Here is a 12,136-nt window from a genome sequence, read left to right on the forward strand (position 1 = left end):
CAGCCAAAAAACACATGAAAAAATGCTCACCATCACTGGCCATCAGAGAAATGCAAATCAAAACCACAATGAGATACCATCTCACACCAGTTAGAATGGCAATCATTAAAAAGTCAGGAAACAACAGGTGCTGGAGAGGATGTGGAGAAATAGGAACACTTTTACACTGTTGGTGGGACTGTAAACTTGTTCAACCCTTGTGGAAGTCAGTGTGGCGATTCCTCAGGGATCTAGAACTAGAAATTCCATTCGACCCAGCCATCCCATTACTGGGTATATACCCAAAGGACTATAAGTCTGTAGTCTTTATACTCATTAGCACTTTGGTTCTAACTAATCAGTGTTCCGCCTGTTTTGACATGTATGCCAGAGATTTCTCTAAGGAAAGTATATCTCCTCCTCTTTCTCCTACTCTTGCTACTTCTCCATCCTCCGCCTTAGACTTGTCAGCAATGGCAAATCTAAGAGAACATTTTAAGTTTTGAAACAATGACATAATTTTTCTTTATAGACAGCAAGACAGATACAGAAAGAGGAACATAAAATCAGTCTGAAAATGGCAGAAGAGAGGCTTTTAAAGGAATCTTTGATAATAAGAGCAAAATGAATTTAAAGATGGGGAGAGAAGATTTATAAAAAGATAGCTCTGATAACAAATTAAATAAAATTAGTTGCTAAAAACAGTTTTTGAGAGTCAAAAAGAATAAAATTTTTTTGATAATAACTCTTTATTAAAAAGGAAAATATAATAAAGATTATTACACCAAAAAAGAGTCATTTTCCCATATAAAGTAGAAAACATATAAGGATAACCAAAACTTGCCAGATGAGGCCAGTCAGAAAATTCCAAATATTAACAAAAACACATTTTTCACTGGCCCATTAACCAGAGAACTTTAAAAATTACATAAAAATTAAAATTACCTCCATGTAGGAATACATTTTAATTCACCCAGAGATCCAACACACTTAAGAGAGAAGAATTTTACTAATTTAATTTTTAAAAAAACCACTACCTATTAAACTCATGTAGCATTGCTAAGAGTATGTACGGAATTTTCACATCGATGTTTTCTTGCAAAAGTGGAAATCAAAAGCACAGAGACCCTCTTTAACAACGAACCGCTGATAAGCAAAATATTTATAATTATAATAACATTCCACTTATGTGCATTTGTGAGCATTAATTTACATCAGGCTTTCCAATTTACCAACATTTATAGAATTTCTTACTAGTGAGCGTTTTACAAAACTTTTGAAGTAATTGTTAAATTTGAAAACATTTCTGTATTTTCCAGACTACTGTGCTTCCAATCCAGAGTGCTCTCACATTTATAAGGTCCATCTACAGTTTGTTACCATATATCTTTGAACATGTGTTAGACAAATGAAGGTATTCTCACTCTGTACATTTATAGGAATTTTTCAAAAAAAAAGTTTCTTTTAAGTATCAAATGAAACTTATGAACTAAAGAAATCACCACACATTTAAATTTATAAGGCTTATCTCCACTGACTTCTTACATATTTCAAGGAAAAATGGAAAAACTGAAGACTTTGCCACATTTCTTAGAGTTACAGGGTTTTTCTCTATTGTGAACGCTTTTATGTCCTTGAAAGAAAGTGGGGAAACTGAGGACTTTACCAGTTTTTTTACATTCATTTTTCCCCCAGTATGAGTTTTTCTTAGTTTTCAAAGGGAACTGGGAAAATTGCGTGTTTTCCAATATTCCTCGCAGTCCCACTGTGTGTTTTTTCATTTGTTCTAATAGAACTAGAACATCGGAAGTCTTTACCACGTTTCTTCCATTCACATGGTTTTTTTCCAGTATGACTTCTTTAATGCTGTTGAAGGGATCTGCGAAAAGTGAAGGCTTTACCACGTTACTTATATCCAAAGGGTTTCTCTTCAGTTTGAGTTCTTTCATGTCATCAAAGGGAACTGGAAAATGTGAATGATTTACCACATTTTTTACATTCCTAAGGCTTTTCTCCACTGTGAGCCCTTGTATGCTTACGAAGGAAACTGGAAGTTGTAAAGGCTTTACCATATTCTCTACATCTATAGATGAACATCTATAGAGAACATGAAATGATCCAGTATGAATCATTTCATGTTCTCGAAGGGTGTAGGAAGAAGCTAATAATTTATCATTTTTATTGCATGCATAGGGTTTCTCTCCACTATGAGTTATTTCATGTTCGTGACAGTTTCTGGAATATTGAAGTCTTTACCACAATGTTTACATTTATAGGGTTGTTTTCTCCAGTGTGAGTTTTCTGGTGCATTTGAAATAAACTGGGGAAAATAAAGTTTTCCCCACATACTGTACATTTATAAAATCCGTTATCACTGTGCATTACCATGTGTCTTCAAACACCTGTGAGAGAATTAAAGGCTTTCTCATATTGTTTACATTTATATGGCTTCATTTCACAGTCCTCACACTCAAATAGTTTGTGTCCAGAGTGAGATATAATATACCTGTGAAGAGATGCATGACATATGAAGACTTTTCCACACATTCTGCATACACATGGTTTTACTTTAGTAGAAACTTTCTTGTTCAGATTAAGATTTGAATTCTGGCTGAAGGTTTCTCCACCTTGACTATTTTGTTTACCTTCACACAGTCTCTCTACCATATGACTTACATTTCTCCCATATTTTCTGACTTGATCATCAACATTCTGGTCTTCCCATTTGTTTCCTGTAGAAACCAAATTCCTGAAGGTTTCCTGCGTCACATCTCTATAAGAGTTTCTTCTGGGAAAAATCCAGCAACGCCCACTCCTGAGGGGTGAAGGTTACAGCCACATCCTCAAAAGTCACTGAGTCCATGTTCCAACTTCCAGCATGCTCCCGTATCCTGCCCAGGGATCTTGCAGGGCCTGCAGGTCACAGGCAACAGAAGCTGCCCCAGAACCACCTAAGGCCTCTCAGAGCTGAGGAGAGGGAGCCCAAGCTAGGAGCGCAGCCCAGAGACCCAAAAAGAAGAAAATTTTATATACTATTAATATAATATAGGAAGATAATTCTGCATATGTAAGACGGCAACAGAAAGGGGGGCAAAGTAGAGGATGAGTAGCAGCATTTAATGAATGCATGCATATATTTGCCAGGAATTACATTAGAAGCTGTGTATGTGTTATCTCTAATATACACAACAATCTTGCCAGTAATGTAAGAACTGCTTCAAAGACAAATGGTAAAGCAGGGAATTCAGACTTGGGTTTCTTTGACTTTGACAGGGAGATAAAAAAATGGAATTAGGAGAAATCCATTGCTCATGGAAGACCTATACAAAGGGATCTACAGCAGTAATTTACATCTTATTTATTAATCTGATTCTGAAATTAAGTGGAAATTTAGAAGATATATATTTTCTTATTCATTGTTTGTGTTTACTGCTTACCAAAACAGCGAAAGCAGGTTAGAATAGATTTAATTAAGATTAACATAATTCCAAATACAGAGCCATGTAAAACTATTTCTTTTCTTATTTGATGACAACAAATAGATGCTTTTTGTAGATTTGATTAATCTGTTATCTCAATTTTGATTCTACTTACAGAATCTCAGAAAGTTAGAAAGATTTTCTCAAGTGGAACTAAAATAAGTATAGGGAAATAAATCAGCTAGGCATGGTGGCTCACACCTGTAATCCCAGCACTTTGGGAGGCCAAGGCAGGAGGATTGGTTGAGGCCAGGAGTGTAAGACCCCATCTAGAAAAAAAAAAATTAGCCAGGTGTGGTGAAGTGTGCCTCTAGTTCTGAGTACTTGGGAGGCTGAGGTGAGAGGATCACTGAGCCCAGGAGTTGAAGCCTGCAGTGAGCTATGATCACACTATTGTATTCCAGCCTGGGTGACAGCAAAACCTGAAAGAAAGAGGAGGGAGGGAGGGAGGGAGGGAGGGAGAGAGGAAAGGAGAGGAGAGGAGAAAGGAGTGGAAAAAGGAAAGGAAAGGAAAGAGGGAGCGAGGGAAGGAAGGAGAAGAGAAGTGAGAGAAGAAGAAGAAAGGAAGAAAGAAGAAGAGAAGAGAAAAGAAAGAGAAAGAAAAATCTTCCTTGTTCATTCATTTAAACGTTGATTCAAAAATATACTTATTGAGTTCCTACTTTGTGACTAGTGCAAGTTTAGTAGGATTCCTTGCCTTGCCACAGAGAAAAATAATTTAATTATGTTAAGGTATGCCCTGTGCCTCCTACTTGTCAAACCTGGGACAATATATGCACAAAATAATTACAGTAATGAATTATTTAACCATTCAGGAAGAAAATTTATGAGTTCATACCAGTGATAGATAAGGGAGAAGTGAAGGGTGTTGCTTACAGTAAAATTCCAAGTGCGAATTAGTAAATATAGAGGAGATGCTGGAGTTGGGGAAAAAAACATATTTTGCACACATCATCATAAGATTGGATCAGGCAAGAATCATTCATGGATGTTAAACCTAGGGGGAAGTTTTGGTTGGGAGCATGATGTGTGTATGGTTTTGTTTGTTTGTTTGTTTGTTTGTTTTTTGGGGGGGGGTGGAGTCTTGCTCTGTTGCCCAGGCTGGAGTACAGTACCGTGATCTTGGCTCACTGCAACCTCCGCCTCCCGGGTTCAAACAATTCTCCTGCCTCAGCCTCCCAAGTAGCTGGGTTTACAGGCGTGCACCACCATACCTGGCTAATTTTTTATTTTTAGTCAAGACAGGGTTTCACCATGTTGGCCAGACTGGTCTTGAACTCCTGACCTCAGTCAATTGACCTGCCTCAGCCTCCCAAAGTGCTAGGATTACAGGTGTGAGCCACTGCGCCCAGCCATGTGTATGGTTTTAAAATGTCTCCCCACGATTACTTATTACTTGTAATTGAAAAATCAGTAATTATTTTGGACAGTACTGGGCCAAATAATCCAGTTGGTTGGATGATCAATATTAAGTGATCATCAGTAAGAAGTAGATGGGTATCATGTGCTCCACATGTAATAACCCTAAGAAGGACACATCATTGCTTATGTGTTATTCCAGCCAAGCATGCATAGTCTGAATCTAATTGTGAGAAAACAAGCAAATCCCAAGTGAAGAACGTTCTAATTTTTAAAAAAAGGAGGGCTGGAGGACAACTTTCTTTAAAAATATCACAAAGTGGGGTTATGGAAATGTTTCAGATTAAAAGAGGCTAAAGAGACACTAAATGCAATACCTGACCCTGGCCTGGAAGCTGTATTGGAAGAGGGAAATGCCACAAAGGATGTTAGTGGGTGAACTGACAAAACCGGAATATGGTAGGTAGATTACATAGAAGTATTGTATCAGTGTTAAATTTATTGAAGTTTATAACTATACTGTGGTGTTATATAAGACTATATCCCTATTAGTAAATATTCACTAAAATATTAAGAGAGGAAGGACCATGATATATGTAATTTCCTATATATAATGGGGCCCCACACAGTGGCTCATGCCTGTAATCCTAACACTTTGGGAGGCTGAGGTAGGAGGATCACTTAAACCCAGGAGTTTGAGGCCAAGCTGGGCAACATAGCAGGACTCCATCTTCACAAAAAACAAAAAAAATTAACTGGGTATGGTGGCTTGCACCTATGATCCTAGCTTTGCAGGAGGCTGAGGCGGGAAGATCGCTTGAGCCCAGGAGTTAGAGGTTGCAGTGAACTGGGATGGCACCACTTCACTCCAGTCTGGACAATAGAGCAAGACACTGTCTCTAAAAGAAAAAAAAAATTCGGGATAAAGTGTTAACAGTGAACTTGGGTAAACTCTGTTTGATGTTCTTTGATCTATTCTTATTGTTGCATGTTTTGCCAGAACTTGAACTTTTTCCAAATAAGATTAAGAATAATGATTATGTCCTAGGTATGACGTGAGTACAAAAAAGAAGCATGGTGGCCGGGCGCGGTGGCTCACGCCTGTAATCCCAGCACTTTGGGAGGCCGAGGCGGGTGGATCACAAGGTCAGGAGATTGAGACCATCCTGGCTAACACAGTGAAACCCCATCTCTACTAAAAATACAAAAAATTAGCCACGCGTGGTGGCGGGTACCTGTAGTCCCAGCTACTCAGGAGGCTGAGGCAGGAGAATGGTGTGAGCCCGGGAGGCGGAGCTTGCAGTGAGCCGAGATTGCGCCACTTGTACTCCAGCCTGGGTGACAGAGCAAGACTCTGTCTCAGAAAAAAAAAAGAAGCCTGGTTAAATCAACCAAGAACATAAACTTAGAAAACTGAGATGCAAATAAGTGTTTTACAGCCCTCTCAGAAATTGGTTGATATGTATTAGCATCTGCTAAATGCTAGATGCTTGGCCCAAATATCAAGTAATAATGGAGCAATTAACTATGCTATATTCTACAAATGGTATAAGACTAAAGTTCATTTTTAGCTCTACTAACTTATTGAAAACATGCAGTACAAACTACTTGTGCTTTAATTTTTGTGTTCTAATATATGTAATAGTTCTCACTGCTTTTATGTTAGCGTATTAAATTCTTACCACAAATATATTGGAAATTATGTTCATATGTTACATCTAATACAGGAACTTTAGAATGAGTCATTGATCACAAATTGTAGAAGTACATTTTTATTATGTTAATCAGGTGAGGATGTTTATTGTTTGTAGCATAGGTTGTTTGGATAGGATATAAGCAATCTATTAGTTAATACCATAATTTATAATGAATGCACAAACTGGAAATAATCTCATAGAAAAACCTAACTGAAAGCTAAATTAAATTTTATCCTTTTAAAATTAATTTTTCTACCACATGATTGAATTTTTTATTTGAAACTCCAGTGAATTTTGTATTGTTACAAAGACATGAAAATCTTTGATAATGGTCTTAATTAAATAGGAAGATCTATTAATGTTCGAACATGTTTTGTTTGAAATTAAAATAAATACAGCTGGTATAATCACTGTTCTGCCTTCCACACACTGGAAATAGGCATAGATTTAGAAAGCAGTGCAGTAGCAAATGAGGTCTAATATGATTTCTAATGAATTTGGATAGTAGATCTGGATCTTAGAACTCTCTATTTTGCTTTCAGTGAGTCCAGCTATGTGTATCCTGTGTGGTTTGTTCTATGATCAATTGACATTTCTTCTTAGGTTTGAAATAATTATAAGGAAAGTAATTTCAATAGCTCAATTGTGGTCATTAAGAAGAAAGCATCTTAGACCAGCGCTTTATCAGTACATCATATTTAGATGTACAGAATTTCTATGTGGCTGTCCTTTAAATATTTTCTATTTTTGTTGGCTTTATCTAGTAATTTTAAATGCTTTTTTTAGGGAATGAGAAAATATCTGTGATTTTAAAAAATTTACCATCTACTAGTTGGAAGTATCATCATAACACTACTCTTTATTCTCCAGTCTCCACACCACTATGCCCATCTAAGAGATTCATTTTGTATCGAATTGAAATGTTCTTGTTAAAAGCACGTGCAATTTGTATTGGCTTTACCAAAGCCTGTAGAAAACATAACATCCATCAAAATTACTGGAATTGTCATTAAAAACAAAAATAATCACAGCCCATACTGGATCTGTATCCTCAAGATAAAAGAAGCTAATGTATGGCCTCATTATCCATTATTATAAAGTTTCAGAAAGTGGTAGAGTAGCCTGGATTTCTGATAAATTTCAACTTTACTGTAATAATATGCTACTAGTCTGAGCTGTCAGTTTAGCATTACTGCGGAACAAATTCTTTTACAGAGTGGAAATTTTAAGGCCTGGCTTATTGTTCATTTTCCAGTTATTTGGAGATTTAACCTAGCTACTATGTTGCATAATTCAAAAAAATAAATCTGTTAATTGATGAACAGTTCAGTTACTGGCTAGACTTCCTTTTCAAGATTATGTGAATCCTAGAGATACATAGTTCAAGACACAAATCAAAAGTAAAATATTAAATTTGTTTTATAATTGTTTTTGTAATTGTGCCATGTCTGCTTGCCCATGTTGTAATTTATTATTAACTTCTTTTTAATGATAGACGAATCCTTAGTACTGTGGAAAAGAGCAGACAGAAATATAAACCAGCTTCTCTCACAGTGGAATTCGTCCCTTTCTTTTATCGTAAGTAACACCTCTAATTTCTCTTGCTATGATTATCATCTTACTCTGATTACTTTTTATTCTTACTCTGATTCTGATCTTGATTCAGCTTTGTTAATTTATAAAATAATGGTTGTAAGAACATGTCACTGGAGTAAGGTACATGATTTGTGTTTGGCTGCAATTATTGTACTTGGTTTTATTTAATTTGCTGTTCTCAAAAATTTTTTTTTAGAATAGCTGAATATTTTAATGATGGTGGTATATTTTATTTATTTACTTTTTTTTGAGATGAGGTTGCACGCTTGTTGCCCAGGCTGGAGTACAGTGGTGCGATCTCGGCTCACCACAACCTCCACCTCCTGGGTTCAAGCAATTGTCCTGCCTCAGCCTCCCAAAAAGCTGGAATTACAGGCATGTGCCACCACACCCGGCTAATTTTTGTATTTTTAGTAGAGATGGGGTTTCACCATGTTGACCAGGCTGGTCTTGAAGTCCTGACCTCAGGTGAACTACCCACCTCAGCCTCCCAAAGTGCTGGGATTACAGGCATGAGCCACCATGCCTGGCCACTGGTGGTATATTTTAGAACTTCAGAATTTTTATTGAAAATAGGAAACTTGAGAGAGTTAGCCCCTATATGTGTGACTTATATATGCCATCTTTCAAAAATATAGAATAATTTGCAGACTATAAAAGGAACACTGTGTGTTCCTTGAGTATGTATTTCCCTTTCAAATTTGTCACTTACCATTTTGCCATATTTGCTTCAGTTCTTTCTTTTCCCTGTGAAATGAAAGAACACAGAAATAGTCCTTTGATTGCTTGCTGAAGATGACTGCAGTGCTGACTCTGCTTGACCACCAGTAGTGATACTGGCTTTAGCTAGGTAATGAAGCTCCATAGTAGACCATCTCTGGAAACTGACCTCACTTAGAGGATATAGGACAGGAAACCCAGCCTGCCAGTAGAACAGTATAAGGTGTTTCTATTCATCAGGAGTCCTCACAGCCATCCAAGGGCTATTCTTTGGTCCTCCAAGTGAGGTTATAAAATCAAATTGGTGTGTCAGGGAGCCACTTGACTTAGAAGTAAAGTATCCCATAAAAGCCTTTGTCTCTTGTATATATAGGTTGTGCGCATGTTTTGTTAATTTATCCCAAAATATTGTATATTTTGTATGCTTGTAAATGATTTATCTTATTCATTTTTGGAGAGAGATGCGGTCTCATTCTGTTGCTCAGGCTGGAATGCAGTAGTGCAATCATAGCTCACTATATAACCTCCAACTTGTGAGCTCAGGTGGTCCTCTCACCTCAACCTCCCAAATACCTAGGACTACAGGCATGTGCCACCATGCCTGGCTAATATAAAAAAATTTTTTATGGAGACAAAGTCTCACTGTGTTGCCTAGGCTGGTCTCAGACTCCTGGCCTCAAGTGATCCTCCCACTTCAGCCTCTCCAAGTATTGAGATTATAGGTGAGAGCCACCATGCCCAGCCTGATTTGTTTCAAATTGTATTTTTCATTTTTAAAACTAGTATATAGAAATATAATTTGTTTTTGTATATTGATTTTTATATCCTTGTTCCCACATGTAAAAGGGAAAAAATTCAGTCTTTCACTATTAAATATGATATTAGCTATATGTTTTTAAAAATAGATGCCCTTTATTAAGTAGAGGAAGTCTTATTTTAACCCTACTTTGCTAATAGTTTTTATTACTGAAGGGACATTGACTTTTTTTAAATGTACTTTTACTACATCTATTTGAGGTGCTTGTTAATTGGCAAAATACATAGATTGATTTTCAAATATTAAACTAACATCATATTTCTGGCCTAAACTACCTTTGGTTGTGATTATATAATTAACTTGTATTTGTCTCTCTCTCTCTCTTTTTTTTTTTTTTTGAGAAACAGGGTGTTGCTCTGTTGTCCAGTCTGGAGTGCTATGGTATAATCATAGCTTACTGTAGCCTTAAACTCCTGGGCTCAAGTGATTTTCTTGCCTCAGCCTCCTGAGTAGCTGGGACTACAGGAATGCACCATCATAAGCAGTGTATTGGTTCGTTCCCACACTGCCATAAAGTAATACCTGAGACTGGGGTAATTGATAAAGAAAAGAGGTTTAATTGGCTCGTGGTTCTGCAGGCAATACAGGAAGCATGACAGCCTCTGCTTCTGGGGAAGCCTCAGGAGCTTCTACTTAGGCAGAAGGCGAAGCAGGAGCAGGACCAAGAGTGAGAAAGCTGGGAGGTGCTATACACTTTTAAATGACCAGATCTCATGAAAACTCTGTCATGAGAACAGCACCAAAGGGATGCTGCTAAATTATGCATGAAGGATCCGCCCCTATGATCCAGTCACTTCCCACAAGGCCCCACCTCCAACACTGGGGATTACAGTTGAACATGAGATTTCAATGGGGGCATAGATCCAAACCATATCAGCTGGCTAATTTAACAAAATGTTTTTTGTAGATACGGTCTTGCCGTGTTGCCTCCAGGCTGGTGTTGAACTCCTGGCCTCTAGTGATCCTCCTTCCTCAGTCTTCCAAAGTGCTAGGATTATATTATATTATCCTTTTTATGTAATATTGCATTTGATTGATTTTTTGTTTAAAAATTTTGTGTCTCTGTTCAAGGACGGTAAGGGTTTCTAGGATTTTTTCCTTTATATGTCTTGTATGGTTTTTGTCTTTGTCTGCTTGGATTGTCGTAACAAAATACTGTAGACTGTGTGGCTTAAATAACAGAAATTTATTTCTCACAGTTCTGGAGCCTGGAAAATCCAGCAGGGTTTATTTTCTGATGAGATCTGTCTTTGTGGCTTGCAGATAGTCACCTTCTTGCTGTGTCCTCACATGTTGGAAAAAGACTGTTGTCTCTTCCTCTTCTTACAAGGGCACTAGTTCTCTTTGATCAAGGCTCTACTTTTATGACCTCGTTTAACTTTAATCACTTCTTTAAAGGCCCTGTCTGCAATACAGTCACATGGGGAGACGTTAGGGCTTCCACATATTAATTTTGGGCATACACAGTTCACTCTATACCACTCTGTCCTTGCCCCCCTCCATTCGTGTACTTAACACATACAGAATACATCCATTTTATCCCAACAGCCCCAAATGTCTTAACTCATTTTCACATCAACTGTCTAAGTCTAAAGTTCAAAATCTTATCTAAATATCTAAATCTGATACTGGTGAGACTGAAGTTACAATTCATCCTGACTCAAAATCCCTTTCCAACTATAAACCTGTGAAAACAAATAACTTATATGTAACCAGAATACAATGTTGGAAAAGGTATAGGATACACATTCCCATTCCAAAAGGGAGACAGTGGAAGGAATAAAGGGGTGACAGGTCTCAGGTAAGCCTAAAACCTAGTAAGGTAAATTCTATTAGGCATTAAAGCTTGATAATAGCCCTCTTTGGTTGATACTCTGTACTTCATGCGCACCGGGTTGCCAGTGTCACCCCCATCCCCAGGTCTCTGCAAGGGCCCCACCCATAATGCTCTCTGTGAGGGCAGCTCCACCATTGAGGCACTAGGTAGGTCATCCTGGCGCACTGAAACCTGACCTGTGGTCCTACCCTTTGAAACCAAGGAAGAGGAAACAGCCTTGCCTCCTGGATCTTTGGTGGGAATGGCAGCCCTCATAATCTCTGAATTGCTTTCAGAGTTTTTCTTATCACACATTCAAACTGAATAGCTTTATGGTCTGATCTATAGAATCGAAGAAGTCCAGCAGTCTACCTTCATTCCTTCCCACTTTCTCTGTCCCCTTTAGTTCAAAATGGTAGTGTCTTTTCTGGTATAATCCCGTATCCATTCCTGGCCTCACTGAGCTGGCTAATTAAGTCCACTAGTTATACCCATGGTCTGTTTATCAGTCACACCCTCAGTATTTTCTTTAGAACAAGCTTTCTTGTTTGTTTGTTTTTTATAATTTGGATAGGCTGAGAATTTTCTAAATCTTCAGCTTCTGGTTCTTTTGTGCTTAACAGTTTCTTCTTTAGTTTATTTCTGTCTTCTCACATTTTAACTATAAGCAGTC

The 12,136-nt window shown here is 37.6% G+C and overlaps 1 protein-coding gene across 6 annotated transcripts in view; it reads left to right on the top strand.

The window, feature by feature from the left end:
- NBEAL1 (neurobeachin like 1) overlaps window positions 1–12,136 on the top strand; it is a 206,050-nt gene that overhangs the window by 45,228 nt on the left and 148,686 nt on the right. For 5 of the 6 annotated variants that reach the window (XM_054549029.2, XM_002812769.6, XM_054549032.2 and 2 more), the window contains one exon: window positions 8,010–8,092. In XM_054549029.2, the coding sequence (XP_054405004.1) occupies window positions 8,010–8,092 (83 nt within the window). Of the gene's footprint in view, window positions 1–5,285; window positions 5,764–8,009; window positions 8,093–12,136 lie in introns of those variants that run through there. The other variant, XM_063712975.1, reaches the window with a different exon arrangement.

Source organism: Pongo abelii, chromosome 11 (genome assembly GCF_028885655.2).
Source record: "Pongo abelii isolate AG06213 chromosome 11, NHGRI_mPonAbe1-v2.0_pri, whole genome shotgun sequence".
NCBI lineage: Eukaryota > Metazoa > Chordata > Mammalia > Primates > Hominidae > Pongo > Pongo abelii.